Source organism: Lupinus angustifolius, chromosome LG05, assembly GCF_001865875.1.
Source record: "Lupinus angustifolius cultivar Tanjil chromosome LG05, LupAngTanjil_v1.0, whole genome shotgun sequence".
NCBI lineage: Eukaryota > Viridiplantae > Streptophyta > Magnoliopsida > Fabales > Fabaceae > Lupinus > Lupinus angustifolius.
In genome coordinates, this window is record NC_032013.1 from 21,689,005 (window position 1) to 21,707,098 (window position 18,094).

An 18,094-nucleotide genomic window follows, 5' to 3' on the forward strand; every position below is an offset into this window, starting at 1 on the left:
TTATTCATATTTTCAAAGTTGCTACCCAAATTCTATACAAGTTGGCATGAATAATTGGCTTCGTTAAATATTTAGGTTGTTGTATATTTATTTATACTTACAAAGATAACGCCAAAAAAAAGGTTGTACACAAAGTTGGAATAATGAAAAATATACATTTTTAGTGTATTCCATTAGATAAATTAATACTCAGTTATAACGTATGCGTTATTTTGCTCCGACCATTCAAATCTACAAAAGAGGACATTACTACATTATTCTCCATGATTAAGAGTTGCCAACTAAAGCCAAATCATGCACAATTAAATAATTAAGACTAAGTAAACTAATCTTCTAAAAAAACAAATTAAAGAAAAAAATAAAATTTGTTCCCAACTTTGAAAATAACATTTTTATAGTTAAATATATTTGAAGGGGCCACAGTTTCGAGTGGCCAAGTAAACCCCTCACGTTTTGTCAACTTGCCTCTAGTTGTTATAGAAAAGCTAGTTAAGGTCATATTTACAACAAATGAATTTAAAATGTAAGCACCCTCAATGTAAAGTTTTTAACGTATATTATCCACCATTAATTTTTATTACTTTTATTTGATAGTCAATAATAATTAACATATAAATGGTGGATAATTTGCTTACAGAGTAAAAAATACTTACATTATTAGTATATACCTATTAAATCCTCAACAAATTAATATGCTATGCCGTTCTATATGGCACAATTATGGTAATTGGTTGAATGTATACCATAATTTTTCGATTTGAAATTTGTAGCCTTACATGTGTCATTTGTACTTGGTAAACAAATATTAAAAGGAAAAGGAAAAGAAAAAAAAAACGCAAGTTATAACTACATGCTCTAAATTTATTAAATATAGCTCACCTTTTAAGAAAAGGGGAAATAAAAAAGATACTTGAGTTGTTTTATCCAATGATACTATCGTCTATCATCAATTGAATACATATTAGTATGAATTGGGTGCTAATCAATTTTGTTTTTATTTGGTTTGTACTAGTATTTGAACCTGGTCCCTTTGAGGTAATTTCAAAAAATCACTTTTATTTGAACGTGGGAAAGCAAGAAAAACAAGAAAAGATAAAACTAAAAATCAAACATATTATGTATATGTTTATATATTTATATATCATTTTAATAAAAAGTATTTTGTTAGAATTTTAAACCAATTCCCCAAATTTTGTCTTAATCTTATCTACACTTTTAAACCCAAATACAAGTTAGGAACATAAGTTAGAACTTGAGGGAGTAGTAGCCTAAGTCATCTTCAAACTTCATCACGTTATGCTTCTTCTCCATCTCATAGGCTTCTTCACGTTGTGAACACAATTCCCAATCTTCTGATTTCTAAAGTCTCAAGGCAACCAAAACGAGTTTGCTAATATGATCGTTGGACTCAAACTATTGATTTTTTTCATAGTCTAACATTAATTTTTAAAGCTCAATTTATGGTTAGATTGGTTGGACCGTCCGATCGGATCAGATATTAATCTCAAATCATTGATAAATTAAAATTGGAGAGAAAAAGACACTAAAATATGATGACCAAATGTAGCAAGAGAGTAAATAATTTCAAAAGTATGAATGAAATTGATGCATATATTAGGCATGTACGATTCCCTCACCAATAGAAACAACAAATTTCACGTGGAAGAAATTATAATCACTAGTACACATTTTTATTTCTCATCGTGCAAAGCAAAAATGCTTTTCCTCTTACTTAATCTTAAACGTCCATTTTCTAAGTCCAGCTTCAATCTAGAAGATCTGATGATTTAAAACCCATCTAATATATTAAAAATGAATTTGTATTATGTAATCATGATAGTGATGATTGCGATATAAGATCAAAATTTGTCTCCATGCTAAATATAGCACACATACATGTTGGGTTTTGTGGAGAAATATTCAGTTGGGCAAAACCTACTTGTCCCACTTAATCTACTAAATAAGGGTCAGATGTGACAAGAGTGTAAGCAATTTATGCAAAAAGAGGCAATTGAAAAGTGTGAGAGAAGATAAGAAAACTCAACCTACAGGAACTCCGCATAACCGTGGAAAATTCGCGACTGTGTCTTCGTTCACCTTTGGATCGGCTGAAATTTGGACAGCAAGTTCACAACTTATAGTAATTCATTCTGAACGGTTGGATCGGTGAGACAACGTCCGAGTGGTAGAAATCGAACTGTTACAGAAGCTATGTTACTGGTTTTTCTGATTTTTCTTGTTCTCATTTTCAAGCTTGTTGCTCTGTTGTATGGCGTATTGTTAAACACGTTTTGTGCTGTATTTTGAACACACTCTTGTATTCCTATTTTGATTATAGTGGAGCTTGATTGACTGACTTGTGCACGTGGTTTTTACTTATCACTTTGGGAAGATTTTCCACGTTAAAATTTTGGTGTCCCTTGTGTGTTACTGCATTATTTGATATTGTTCCTCATAGACTCTAGCAAGTTGAGGAAATAATTATCCGCTGCATATACTCTGTTAGAGTTTACATTGTTATTGTGTTGAATTTCCCATCAGAGTGGTATCAGAGCCAGGTTTGGGGTTTGAGGTTATTTGACTTGCTTGAATGATGGAGGCAAATACACATAGAATGATATGTTTGAATGACACTAACTATCACTTGTGGAAAGGAAAAATGAAAGATTTATTATTTGTGAAGAATTTGCATATTCATATGTTTGCTATTGAGAAGCCAGAGTCCAAGTCTCATGAAGATTGAAGTTTTCAACATAAAAAATGAAAGACAATGTCTACAATCACATTGCTAATGAGGAAAATGCAAAATCTTTATGCAAGAAAATTGAATCATTGTATGCTTCTAAATCAGGGAATAATAAATTATACTTGTTGAATTCCTTGATGAATTTGAGGTACAAGGAGGGAGCTTCTATTTTAGATCACTTAAATGATTTTCAAGGGGTCCTTGATCAATTATCAGGAATGGGTATCAAGTTTGATGATGAAGTGTTGGGACTATGGCTAGTGAATACTCTACCAGATTCTTGAGAAACATTTCGAGTTTCAATTACAAATTCAGCTCCGATGGTATTGTCTCTTTGGAGAGTATAAAAGGAAGTATTCTTAATGAGGAGATGAGAAGGAAGGCACATGGTACTTTACCTTATTCTGAGGTGTTTGTCACTAAAAACAAGGGGAGGAGTCATAGAAAGGAACCGAAATGTGATAGAGAAAAGGGCAGAAGTAAGTCCAAGTCCATATACAAGAATGTGGAATGTCACTATTGTCACAAAGCAGGTCACATACAGAAGAATTTTTTTCAATGGAAAATGGAGAACAAAGACAAGAATGGAAAACAGGACGAGAAGAATCATGGCAATGATCATGTTACTACTGCTACTTGTGATGATCTTATTATTCTTCGTGACTTTGATTTGGTTAATCTTGTATTAGATGAGAGTATGTGGATAATTGATAGTGGTGCTACACTACATGTTACACTAAGGAAGGAGTTCTTCACATCTTACACTTCTGGTGATTTTGGAGTGTTGAAGATGAGTAATGATGGTGTGTCAAAGGTAGTTGGAAACCATCTATCAGGTACCCTTCTGATTACTATGTTGTTGTGACAGACGAGGAGAACCTGAGTATTATCATGAGGCCATGGAGAATAAAGAAAAGAAAAATGGTTGGATGCAATGCAAGAGGAAATGAAGTCCTTGCATGATAATCACACTATTGATTTGGTCAAATTGTCAAAAGGGAATTAGGTTTTGGAAAACAGGTGGATTTATAGGGTGAAGCAAGAAAGTAATTCTACACCTCCAAGGTATAAAGCTAGATTGGTGGTTAAAGGTTTCAGATAGAGAAATGGTGTTGATTTTAGTGAGACTTTTTCTCATGTGGTGAAGATGTCATCCATTAGAATTGTATTGAGTTTGGCTGCTACTCTTGATTTGGAGGTAGAGAAAATGGATGTACAAACTGATTTCCTTCATGGGGATTTGAAGGAAGATATTTATATGAAACAACCTGATGATTTTCTTGTAGAAGGGAAAGAAGACTATATGTGTAGGCTGAGAAAAAGTCTATATGGTTTGAAGCAGACTCCACGACAATGGTACAAGAAGTTTGAGTCTGTTATGTGTGAGCAAGGCTACAAGAAGACTACTTCTGATCATTGTGTCTTCATCAGAAAATTTGTTGATGGTGATTTTATCATCCTGTTATTGTATGTTGGTGATATGCTTATTGTTGAGAAAAATATTTCCATGATTGACAGGTTAAAGAAGCAACTAGGCAAGTCATTTTCGGTGAAAGACATGGGAGATGCTAAGCAAATTCCTGGTATAAGAATCATGCGAGATAGGCAAGAAAAGAAACTTTGGTTGTCACAAGAACACTATATTAAGAGAGTGTTATAGAAGTTTCAGATGGAAAATGCTAAGGCGGTAAGCACTCCTCTTGCTACTCATTTTAATTTGAGTGCTAAATAGTATCCTTCAAATGAAGTTGAAAAATCAGATATGCAACGAGTTCCTTATGCATCTGCTGTGGGAAGTTTGATGTATGCAATGGTATGTACAGGACCAGATATTGCACATGTTGTTGGTACAGTTAGTAGATTTCTGTCAAATCCAGGTAGAAAGCATTGGAATACTGTGAAATGAATTTTGAGGTATCTTTATGGTATTGCTAGTCTAAGGCTTTGTTTTGGAGGTGATAAGCCTACTCTTGTGGGCTATACTGATTCTGATATGGCTGGAGACATTGATTCTAGAAAGTCTACTTCAGGTTGCTTGATTAAGTTTGTAGGGGGAGCTGTAGCATGGCAATCCAGGTTGCAAAAGTGTGTTGCATTGTCCACTACCGAGGCAGAGTTCATTGCCATTACATAAGCATGCAAAGAGTTGTTTTGGGTGAAGAAATTCTTACAGAAGCTTGGTTTTGTCCAAGACAAATACTTGTTATTTTGTGATAGCCAAAGTGCCATTCATCTTGGGAAGAATTCAACTTTTCATTCTAGGTCCAAACACATTGATGTGGGGTATCATTGGATACGTGATGTTTTGGATGCTAGGTTGTTGGAATTGGCTAAGGTTCATAGAGATGATAATGGTGCTGATATGATGACTAAGGCCTTAGTAAGGTGGAAGTTTGAAACTTGTTGTGAGATTGCCAGTTTGGCGATTCTCTCTACATAGTTGTGAGGGGGAGATATGTTGGGTTTGGGCTCCCTTCCTACGTGGAGAAAGACCCAGTTAGGCAAAGCCCACTTGTCCCACTTAATCTAATATATAGGATTCAGATGTGGCAAGGGTGTACGCAATTTATGCAAAAAGAGGCAATTGAAAAGTGTGAGAGAAGATAAGAAAACTCAACCCGTAGGAACTCCAAGCAGTCGTTGGAAATTCGCGACTGCGTCTTCGGTCACCGTTGGATCAGGCTGAAATTTGGGCAGCAGGTTCACAATTTATAGTACTTCATTATGAAGTGTTAGATCAGTGAGACGACGTCTGAGGTGGTAGAAATCGATCTGTTACAGCAACTGTGTTACTGGTTTTTTCTGGTTTTTCTTGTTCTCATTTTCAAGCTTGTTGCTCTGTTATATGCCGTATTGTTGAGCACATTTTGTGCTGTATAATGGAAACACTTTTGTATTCCTATTTTGATTATAGTGAACCTTAATTGACTAACTTGTGCTCGTGATTTTTACTTCTCACTTTGGGAAGGTTTTCCACGTTAAATTCTGGTGTCCCTTGTGTGTTACTCTATTATTGATATTGCTCCTCATAGATTCTAGAGGAAATAATTATCCGTTGCATATATTATGTTAGAGTTTACATTGTTATTATGTTGAATTTCCCATTAATACATAACTCACGGTGAGCATAGACCGGTTTGGGTCGAATAAGGTTTATCCGTTATCCGACCCTAAATTTTGGTATGGTCATTTTTTTGAACCCCAACTCGACCTCAACTATTGACTGGGTAATCTTTGATCATAAACCCGACCCTAAACCCGATTAAATATAATGCAAATATTTTTAGATAAAATCTTGTGAATATTTTACTATTTAGTATAAATATATAATTTAATATATGTATAAATATTGTTAATCATGTATATATGATGAAAAATTAGGTAATAAACTTTAGATCAAAGACATGTCATTACTCTATACACAATTGAATAGAGATACATAAAAATATGATAAGTGAGTGATTACGGGACGGGTCTGGGTCGGGCCATGCTTGACCTCTACTCGACCCTAAATATTATTTAGGTCTAATTTTTTAACCTGAACTCGATCCTAGATCCGATGGGATCTGACCTTATTTGGGTTTAATCATGATCGCCCCAAACTGGGTGACTTAGAATGGTCAGGTTCTGCTCACCCCTATACATAACATCATTTATTTTTAAATACTATTACTTTTAAAATAGTGTTGTGAGAACTGAATAGTAACTGGGCGGTTCTACCAATCTGATTAGACTTGAAAATGACTCTAGTTTACAATGTTAACCAAATGAGGTTGGACCGTTTGAACCAGAGAAATTCTTGTCCAATCATGTTAAACTCGGGAACTAAACTGGACGTTCACTTAAAAATTAAAAAATTGTAACATTACTCTAATCTTTTGTTTAATTATATATTTATATATAAAAATTATTAATTATGTATGAAGTTAGTTAGTTAGGCTTAATGATTTAGTCGTTTAAACCAGTTAAACCTAGTACATGAGGTCTCATGTTTAACGTTATGTTCGGGTTTCATAACATTGCTTATATATAAACTTACTCTAAGAGATTTTAAAAAATTTACTCCACATCTTGGCCATCAATTCCATGGAAAATACATTGGTTTGAATGAATTAGTGACTAAATTTAAATTATTAGATTTCTCTAAAAATATTAACTAAAATGTGAAATAAAATTTTTAAACTTACTATTGGAGTAAGTAAGTACTCATCTATATACAATACAAATGAATGATTGATTATATATAGATGATGCATAAATCTGAGAATACACACGTAAATTTTTTGTGTTCAAGTTTTTTAGGACAAATAAATTTAAAATCCCAAATATGAATCAAGGAGAGAATAAAAGATCAACTATTGTCTTTACCTCCATAACGGCAATAGAATTTAAAATGGCGTAGATCCTTTTCTAAAAAAAGTGTTTTATGTAAATTTTGAAATGCAATTTTATAAAAAAATAGCGTTATCATTTTATTTATAATTTGTGAAATTTTAACATTTTATTACTGAAAAACTGTTACTTGAAATTATCACTAATGACTACAATACAAATCTCCTTACCTAAAAGAATGTTAAATATGTCCCAAGACTAGTCTTTGTTCATTTAATGATTGATATATTAGTTACATGTGTTTAAGGATAAAACATGTCTAGTAGTATAAGGTCTAACTAAATATCAGAATGAGTTAAATGTTCGATTCCTAAAAATAATATTTATAAAAGAGATGATTCAATGCAAAAAGAAAAAAATATAATAATCTAATATTGTGAAAGGACAAGGGCAGAAAAGAAATATGAAATCAATGAAAAGTGATTCGAGCTCTTCTTTGGCGTTTTAAATTCCCAATGCTGAGTCTGGTTCTGAGTGTTTTCAATTCAGTGTCCTTTTTTTCTTCATTTCAATTTCTCTCTCTTCCTCTGTTTTCTTCTTCTCTGTTTTGCTTCTCTCATCCTCTGATTCCTTCACCCTCTCTCTTCCTATTTCCATGAAAATTTTGGTCTAACACTAGCTGTGGTAAATACCCACTGTTCTCTTCTGCACAGAGCAAAGTTTTTTCAACCACAGAGAAATCATAGAAGCTGAGAAACAAGCATAAAAAAGAACATTTTTTGTGGCATTGAAGAGCTTAGAAACATACCCAGTTGGTTTATACAAAGGTTAACCCTTCAAACTTCACTACCCAATTTTTATTTTCCCTTTCTTATTTGTTGGTGTCAATCATTTTTCTTCTTCACCAGGCTAAATAGTGTCATGTTCAAGTTTTGTGCTTGAAATAAGTAAACACCTTTACCTTAAAAAAGTGATTTCTGGATGAAGTTATCACACCAAAAAACATTATTCTTCTTTCATCATTTTCTAACAATTACAGTTCATTTTAAACTGAATCAGTAGTTTTTGTTTTGAAGGTGGAAAGTAAGCGTTTTTGTTATCTTCTGTGGAAAAAGTTTTCATTTTTAAACTCACTTTCAACTCTATTGCTTGTTGAAGAATAGACACATTTTAACGATCCTTCTTTTGTTGTTTTTTACATGTTGGTTTCTATGGGGTATGGTGTTATTTTTTGAGTTTGGAGAAGAAAAAATCATTTATTTTCTTCATATTCATTTTATTTAATTTTCTATTTGGTGTATTTTCTGATGATGTTTCTTCCTTCCTTCTTTGCTTTGGTGTTTGAAGGTCACACTTGAGAATAGCTTCAACAACATATAATGTAACATTTAATCTCTTTCACTGTTTTCTTCAGATATACGTTTCAGAATGAGAAGTTAACAACTTCCTTCACCATAAATTCTTTGTCATATTTCTTAAGGTGAGTTAAATTAATTCCATTTTTATTTATTTTGTGTGTGTGCATGTGGTGTGGCTTTCTGATTTTGTAAACAATTTAGTTCATATATTTTTTGTTTTTAAAATGTTAAATTTCAATTTTAAATGCTTTTAATGGCGTAATAATTTCATATCCTCATGGGGGTGTTTTTTTGTTAACAATCTTTAGTCATTATTATTATATTATTATTTTAGTCGTTACATGCTTAACATTTTTTTATCATAAATGAGACATGTTATTTGTTTATTTATTATACAAGACAATGTGCGATGCGGTCCAATAAGATAGGGTTCAGATGTATAAAAAGGGTGTTTTATTAATATTAGTATCAAATTAAATATAAATATTATTAACTATTAATGTTAATATTTTTAACAAGAAGAAAATATACTTCTAACATAAAATCAAATAGGTTTTTTTTATTACACACATGTAACTTATAGTCTAATTCTCTAACTTATGTGAAGAAATGTGACTCACCTTACCCAAATAATTCCCATAATGCAATGCACAAGGAAGCTTCATTCATGCATTTGTTTCATTATTTATTTATTTTTCTCATGTTAAGATTTTTATACAACAATTTTAGTATTTTCAAAATTGCAATTTCTGTTTTGGGGTGAATTGTTTGAGCTTGTCTTGACCTTTTTTAAGGTAACATGTTCCTTTTGAAAGCACTATATAGCAAGAATCTAATCTTGTGTGTTTTGACCTTTTGATAATGGCCATGTGAATATTTGTCATAATGGATGTTGAAATGACATTAGCCTTAGAATGGTGTTAGCCCATATTAGAATTACTTTATGTTAATTTGGGGGTAAAACAGTCAATGAGGTGAAAAGTTGATGTTGTTTTTTTACCATTCTGATGCAGCATAAGTACTCACTCAGGCCATTATTTATGGTCACGTGAAACATATATCACACTAAAGTTTTGAAGGATAATTTGTCCCTATTAAGTACAATAATAACAATGTCTCTTTGCCTAAACTATTATCTTTATTTGGAAGACAAACATATAAAAAAAAAGATGTATGCATTGACAGTGTATGAATTTGATATACTGTCGGTTGATCATTCATTTTCAATTATTATTGACTAATTGAAAAAATAATACAAATAAATAAATGGTGAATAGTGTATTAATTGTATATAAATTTTTACAGTAATAATTCGTAATATACTCTAACACTTTTTTATGAGCCACATAATCAAATCTAGGCATAATTTCCAAATGTCATAATAGTAAAGTGAGAATATCAATGTCAGATATCCCACTTTGCTTTTTATGGGGTCCTATTTCAAACACTATTGGCTAAATACTATCTTACTGTAAGGCCAAATCTTGTAGATATCCAATGTGTAATACTCAGGGAATCCTAAGGTTATGAATCAGAACAATATAAATTTTTTAATTAGAAAAAAATATTGTCAGTTTCTTTAAAGAAATAATGTCAGATATCCACTAAAAGCAATTTTGATTTCAAAAGAGGACATAGGTTCATATTATAAGAAAACAAATTGTGTGATAAAGTGGGAACTAATTTTATAGGTGGTAATCTTACAACTGGTTCAAATGGACTTAACTTGTATCAATACTCCATGCCAAAACTAAATGATTCCAGTATAAATGATTTTCGGTTAGAAGACCAGCAAATAGATTTTAATCATTATTACTTACCTAATAATAATTAAGGCAAAAAAAAAATGATTAATTGACTGATGGGCCTATTAATCCTACGCTCCTAAAGTAAACTAACAAGTTCTGTTAATTGTCAAATCATATAATAAAGCATGTAGAAATGATGACCTTGATTTTTTGCTAGGATGGTGGTGCTAAATCAAGGCATAGGTATATGTGTTAAAGCATGCTGCTTTTATTTCTTTAATAGTTTTTTTACTTGTACATGTTCATCATGATCACCATGATCTTTATAACATTATTGTCCTTGTGCATTCTTTTAAATATTACCACTTGAATACATTTAACAATTCTCATCTTACATTTGCTAGTATTGATAGATGGAATCAGTGAAGCTATCAGCAGTGACTCCCGGGAAGAAGCTTGCTCGCGGTTTCGTGAAGGTTCTTCGTCTTAGAGCATTGATTGGAACTACACAAGTTGATGGTTTGAAGAATGCTAAAGAAAATCTCAAGGATGAAGGAAACATGGACAAGGGTCCTATAAATTGGACTCTCAACACAAAAGATGAAGAGGTTAAGGAAAAAATAGACAATGAAGCTTTTCTTGCAAAGCTGTTTGCAAGTACTTCAACTGTGAAAGCTTCATATGCTCAGCTACAGTTTGCTCAGTCTCCTTATGACCCTGATGAAGTACAAGCTGCTGATCATGTCGTGGTTTCCGAGTTGAAGCACTTGTCTGAGCTAAAGCAATGTTACTTGAAGAAACAGTTTGATCCTTCACCCGAGACAGCGATTCTTGCAGCCGAATCAAAGGAGCTGCAAAGTGTTATGAAGACCTATGAGATCACGGGGAAGAAGCTTGAGTCGCAGGTGCGGCTCAAGGAATCGGAAGTTCTGTTTCTTAGAGAGAAGTTAGAGGAAGCTATTAGGCAGAACAAGTCAATTGAGAAGAAATTGAATCAAAGTGGGCAATTATCGGTGCTTGATAATCTTCATATATCGGGGTTAAGTCATAGCCATTTCAGTATCGCTCTTCGCCATGCGGTTAGGTCGATCCGAAGCTTTGTAAGGTTGATTGTGGATGAAATGAGGTCTTCTAGTTGGGATGTTGATGCTGCAATCAATGCTATTGAACACGGTGTGGTTTACTGGATAGAAGATCACAAGTGTTATGCAATTGAGTCCTTTGTTTGCAAGGAAATGTTTGATTCTTTCCATTTCCCGAATTTCTCTCTTCCGAATGAGTCTCTTCCAGAGAGAAACAAGCAACAGCAATGGTTCTTTGGGAGGTTCAATGAGCTGAAATCCATGAAAGCCAAGCAGTTTCTCACCGAGAACCCGAGGTCATCATTTGCAAAATTCTGCAGGGTTAAGTATTTGAAACTTGTTCATCCCAAGATGGAGTCATCATTCTTCGGTAACCTGAGCCAAAGGAGCCTTCTGAATGCTGGAGGGTTTCCGGACACCGCTTTCTTCACATCATTTACCGAGATGGCCAAGAGGGTATGGCTCCTACATTGCTTAGCCTTCTCTTTTGAGCCCCAAGCTTCAATCTTTCAAGTTGAGAAGGGGTGTAGATTCTCTGATGTGTACCTTGAAAGTGTGAATGATGAAATATTCCTCCAAACAGTAGAATCAGAACCACATGTTGCTTTCACAGTGGTTCCGGGGTTTAGGATTGGTAAAACTGTTATACAGTGCCAAGTTTACCTCTCAGCACCAAACCAAGGTAAAAAAAAGTCCACTTCCTCAAAGCTAAGGTAGTACCGGAGCCAGATCAAATGACTTTTAAAAAAATGACAACTTTAGCGACTTCAGTAAACCCGAACCCGAGTCATTAGATTGAGATCCGCCGATTGATCTTTATCCAATGCCTGCGATTGCTGAAGTCACTAAAGTCACCATTTTCAAAGTCACTCGATCCGAATCCAGTAGTAGCAGCTGTAGCTGATTAGGCACTGACCCCACAACAGAAAGGCTTGAACTAGAAGCCATACTTTCATTCATTTTTTCTTCTTTGTTCAATTTTTGAATGGAGGGAAAGGACATAACCGTTGGCATGCATGGCTTAGTGTATTATGGTGGGGACTAATCTATATCTTGGCTCAGTGGGGCACTTTTGTCCCTTTATAATTTGGCCATTTTGAAATGAAAAGAGCATGGACCGTTGCATTGGGAACAACCCCTTTTCTTCAGAATCTTTTTTTATTCTCAAGTTATTTATGCAGATTTATCTAAGCCATGCCTTCAAAATTTGTTGATATTAGGCCAGTGACAGAAATTGTCTACCTGTTATGCATCTTTAGCAGACATTGCATTATATAATATGTACATAATGATATATAGGTGGGAATTTTATAATCCATGGTCCTTATCCTATTTTATAATCTTTGTTCTGCCCCCTATTACTCTCTTTTTGACCACCTACATCAATTTTATTTTAATGTTATTTGTATGTCTCTAAATCTTACTGTATATGTTATTGTCAGATTATTCTTCATTCCTCATGTGGAATGCTAACGAATTCAAACATTGCCAAATTTCAACTTTGCCCTTATAGATATGAAGATATATTTAATGGACTTAGCTAATTTATTGTACTATTCTTGTATTGAATAAGGTCGGTGATGTAGGGGCATGTGTTGATGTACATATTTTCATATATGCTTCCTAACAGTAACAATTATATATAGTGATGAAAGTGATAATGAATCAAAATGGGTTGTGACTCATAAGGTTGAAGTGGAAAATGGAAAGGACGTGATGGGGGGCTAGTCATGTCTTTAAAATCTTAGAAAGATGCCACCTTTTTAGGAAAATAATTGTGGGTCAATTCTTTCATAACGTTCAGGCCATGTGAGAATAATAAAGTTTAGGTGTAGGTTGTTTTCTCAAAATAACTAAAGGGCAAAGAATGATCCTAGTACCAAAGAGAGAATAATAAAGTTTTGTTTTTGCTTAGGGTAAAAGTTCTTATTATAAATAAAAGATTAAGTGTCTTTTGCAGCATCTTATTACAAAAATGACTTGATTCTTACTTGGAAGATAATACTAGGATTTGAACCTCAAACTTACTAATGGATAATGAATAGACTAAAGATGATAATGAAAACTGATCTATGGGTACTCGTCTGAATTCAACTCGAATTTAATAGGAAAAACTTGATGTGACTGAGTTCGTTCGGGTTTTACCCAAGCTCAATTTTTATGTTCAAGTTTGGTATAGTTGATATCATATTTCATATGTAAAATTATAAAATTAGAGATAAATGCATATATAAAACTTATATACATAAAAATAGATGTTTTGTGTGGGTTCTCGTTGGGTTCGGGTTATTCGAAACCCGACAGGTACGGGATGGTAATATTTTTTTCAACCCCGCTTGATTCATGTTTGGGTTTGAGTTTTGGAGTTCGGATTCAGGGTTGGGTAAGTACAAACCCGACCCAAATCTGCCCAGTTGCCTGGTACTTGTTTTTTATGCAACCAATTATTTTCTGATGCATGATTGTGATAAAAGGGGTCAATGGACATTGAATAAAGGCCTCAATCTGGTATGACATGGTAAGATGGTAGACTCCTATCTTTGTCATAAGACAACTGAGAAAATAAAAACTTGGAAGATATATAAAGACGGTAGAATAATATGACATGATTTTTCATTTTTGAGTGGTGCACATCCATTTTCAACAAGTGGTTAGGTATAATCTTAAGTCTAGGAGTTTATATTTGAGTTTACGGATGATAAAAAAAACACAAGCTAGGATCCATTCCACAAGCCTTTTTGAATAAATACGAGTTATATAGGCCCTATTCGATTGAGCCCGAATCTGATGGGACAAATAGCCAGTTTTATAAGCCACACAAAAAGTATGTTTGATCAAGTTAAAAAACTTATCTAAATATGTCTCCTAATCAGGCTCAAACCCAACCATGTAGCTGAAATTGTAACATCTATGTAATTGGCTCAACTTGTTGTCTCTTTGTTGTGTTGTTGGCGTAACAATTGTATTTATAACCTATAGTTGATGATAATAGTTAGTAGTTAATAATGTAGAGGAGAAGATGAGTAGAACAATCTAGCCTTATGAAAAAAGAGTTTTACACTCAATTTAGTTGGAGATATGCAAATGAGAAAAGAGAAAACAAGTTAGGGAGAAGGGTAGCTTTTGATATTGTTTTGGTATAGGATCAATGAAAAACAAAAAAGAATTAAACTTAATGGTGTAGATGTTAATGTTGATAGTGAATGATGAGTGTGATATTTATGTATTGTTGGTATAAATATTTATACACATTCAATACTTCATCTACCATTTATTTGTATTACTTTTTTTTGAAGAGATGATAATAATTAAATATAAATAACGATGATACAATAATAGTATTAAAAAACTCTTACCACACTGTCATTAAATACATCATTTTTCTTTGAATGATTTATATTAATTATATTGTTGCACATTAAACAACTGGTGTAGATGATAATGTGTCATTAAACTACTAACTTGTATTATGAACTTAAGGCAACATAACAAAGCCATAGATTTTGCCTTCCAATCCACACAGATTTTTATTTCTTTATCAATACACCGGTAAAGAAAAGCATACCTTGATAGAGTTACAGAGAATAATGACACTTCACTCATTTCATGTAAACTTGTACTAAGTAAACAATATCACTAATACCACTTATACAGTAGTGCAAATATTACTCAATATTAAATGGGAAACTCCAATCAGAACAAGCTTAATTTCACAATTTTATGGTTACGACCAAAAACCAATTTGTCGCCATTTATTATTAGACACACCTTATCAAATAAAAGTAGCCACCCTTTTATATTATTCGACACACACGTGTAGAGTCACATATTATAAAGTTGTTACCATAAGATATATCACTAGTGATGGCCTGCACCAGGGCTTGGAGTAGAATTTTGAAGAATTCTTTCATTATTGGTAAAACGAGCAAAGAACATTCCAGTGCTACTCATGGGATAACTAGTAGTAGTCTCAAGTGAAGGTAGGGTACCCTTCAAAGAGGGTACCATTTGTGGCTCCATTTTGAGAATATTTCGGGCATCTAAGAATGAGAAATAGCATGCCAAAATAAGAACAGTGATGAACAAAGCAGAGTTTAAGTGAGCCATGTGGAGCACTAGACAAGAATGTTATGTATTAATAATGTGTCTGTTTGTGTTTTTGTTATGTTGTGAAGAGAGAATGAATGGCATTAGTGTGGTATTTATACACTCAGGACTCAGAAGATTCAGGATCATGCTATTTGGCCAAATGAGTGTACATGGTTGACATTTGCCAAATTAATCATTGGGTTTTTTTATGGTGCTGTTAATGATAGTACAATATATTTGGAAAATGCACGTTAACTTTTTTTCTTCTAATAAATGTTATGGAAAATATAGTAAGGGTTTTATATACTCACTAATTTATACTACTATAGTTTTTAGGTTGAGAAAGAATTACATCCTTAGAAAATCTAATAATTTATTTTTAATGAAAGTTAATTTACATTTTTAACAATATGATTGTTTCTCATTAGTTGTAAAGAGAATAGTACATATCAATGAATATACAAAATTTATGTTTTTCGTTGTATAAAGTTCAACCTTGTGAGGTGCGGAAGGATTAACATGTTGGAATTTACTTTTATAAATATTATATATTATATAAATTGATTATGAAAAATAATGAAATGGCACGCAGTATCATTTTCATAAGTGATAAAAGAAAGAACACACCTTTTTTATTTTTATTGATGCAGTGGAAGCGATCGTTGCACAGCGTTGACCACAAGCAATCAAATAAAGTACATTGGATAAATAAAAGGGAAGAAACAAGAGAATTTGTTAACAGGATTCGGCCAATTGTGCCAACGTCCCCGGGAGCGCTGAGCAGCTACCAAAATATTATTAGAGAATGAGGATTACAAACCCTAGTACACTCATGGGCCTACATGCCCATGACGTGTTCCTATTTGGTGCTTATATCTGGTACACATTACATTATAACAAGGGACATGAGTCCAATATATAACATTGGTTACTATATTCTTTCCAACTATATTCTTTCCAATAATACTAAACAATGTGAGACTAATACAATAACATATTTGAAGCATTCCCAACATTTTTTAAAAGTGAATACCCACTTTGGTCATTCAAAAATCCTTGTTTACCAATTTGGTTCCAGACCAAATAAAATTTTAAACCAACACTCAAAGATTGGGGTGTGAGTCAAAATAGTCTCATCATTTTGACCTATAATTGATATTTTTAAGATCATATGAGTTTTTGAATTTTTCAGGGATCAAATTGCTACCTATAAAATTTTGAAAAATTAAAGTGAGGATTTACTCTCTTTTTTAATCACCTTCTTCGTGCTTGAATGCATAAGTTTGAGAGCAAATTGTGGTAATTTTAGGAGCGACTAGATAACCATATTGCACCAGATGTCTACCAAACATAGCTTTTAAGATATTGCCTCATATTATGATACAACTAATCATTGATCAACACTCTTAACTTACAATATTATGTATGCAATCTTATCTTTTGATAAGAGTCAATTTTCACCATACTATTATTGCTAAATATGAAAATACACTTTTGTATCAAGTGTCATTTTTGTTTGGACAATATTTCACATAATAATTTTTATATATATCATTACTCCTCAAAATATTGGTTAGCTTTATATTCATCCAAATTCACATAAGGTAGTTCCAATGTTGTGCAAACAAGTGATGGCCTAAGAATTTTAGTTAGTGAAGATGAAACGTACCTATAGTATAAATTTTTTAACCTATTTTATTTTGATAAACATATCAATGACTTGTATGAGTCAATGATTAAATGATCCTTACATAATGTAAAGCAGAACAATTTATTTTAATATGATTATAAAACAATAAACAAATTTCTAAATGACTAAGATTTAGGGAACCAAAATATATATTTAAGCAGAAAATTGAGACTTTGTGAGTCACATGCCCTCACTATAGAACTCCTCAGTGGTCACTGTTCCAAACATATTATAAAAAAATACATTTCTGGTAAAAGAATGATACTATGATAGTGACTTAGACTTCCTCTATAGATGTTGGGTTAGGCATATATGAAATTAGACATTGGCCTTAGTTTCTACTGTGATATCAAGATAAATTTGGACATTCTCTAGAAATATGGTGAAACAAGTTCATGTTTTTATATTTGTAATAAAGGATAAAAATATCATAAATTATATTTAAAAGATAAAAATGTGATATGTTTATGTTTTTTCATGTTATTTATGATATATTTGTCTTTCCTTTAATAGAAAGGATAATAACTCTACATTTTCTTACTGGTTTGCTCCAAACTCGTTGGAGTTTCATAAGTATAATTTTCTTCATCACAAAACACGTACGTTTAATTTGGCCCCATCATAAATATGCACTCTTTCTAAGTTTATTGGTTCACAACTTCATATTATGACCTTCACTTTTTGATGACACTAACTTGGGTTGGTTCCGTGCATGAATGTGTTAACTTCCTTTGACTTGAAACAATGAATGGCTAAATTAATAGAACCACATCCTGAAAACTGGTACATAAATTATTGTGAGCACTTTAACTAACTCTTCTGTTCTCATACCCTTTTTTGGCAACCATTTATACATATCTAGAGAAGAATATGTACATAAATAGCAAGTAACATTTATTATGTAGTGACCTAAAATTACTAATATTAACAGTCATAAAAATGTTTATTTTACTCCCGACAAGATGTAAGTAAGAAGGAAATGATGAGAATTCTTTATAATTGGTGAAATATCAATCCTAGAATTTTGAATCTCATGATTCTTACACATA

The 18,094-nt window shown here is 32.6% G+C and overlaps 1 protein-coding gene across 3 annotated transcripts; it reads left to right on the top strand.

Annotated features, from left to right (window-relative positions):
* LOC109348098 (IRK-interacting protein-like) lies at positions 7,690-12,422 on the top strand. Of its 3 annotated transcripts, none has more exons than XM_019588323.1 (3): positions 7,690-7,905; positions 8,493-8,558; positions 10,589-12,422. In XM_019588323.1, the coding sequence occupies exon 3, from the start codon at positions 10,598-10,600 to the stop codon at positions 11,981-11,983; it is 1,386 nt and encodes a 461-aa protein (XP_019443868.1). In that variant the 5' UTR covers positions 7,690-7,905; positions 8,493-8,558; positions 10,589-10,597; the 3' UTR covers positions 11,984-12,422. The 3 variants fall into 3 exon arrangements, with proteins under 3 accessions (XP_019443868.1, XP_019443869.1, XP_019443870.1); XM_019588324.1 differs by having other exon boundaries at positions 10,598-12,422; XM_019588325.1 differs by lacking the exon at positions 7,690-7,905 and having other exon boundaries at positions 8,469-8,558; positions 10,598-12,422.

Excerpts from the sequence above, each read along its gene's own strand:
- LOC109348098 (XM_019588323.1), top strand. The coding sequence starts at position 10,598 with ATGGAATCAGTGAAGCTATCAGCAGTGACTCCCGGGAAGAAGCTTGCT.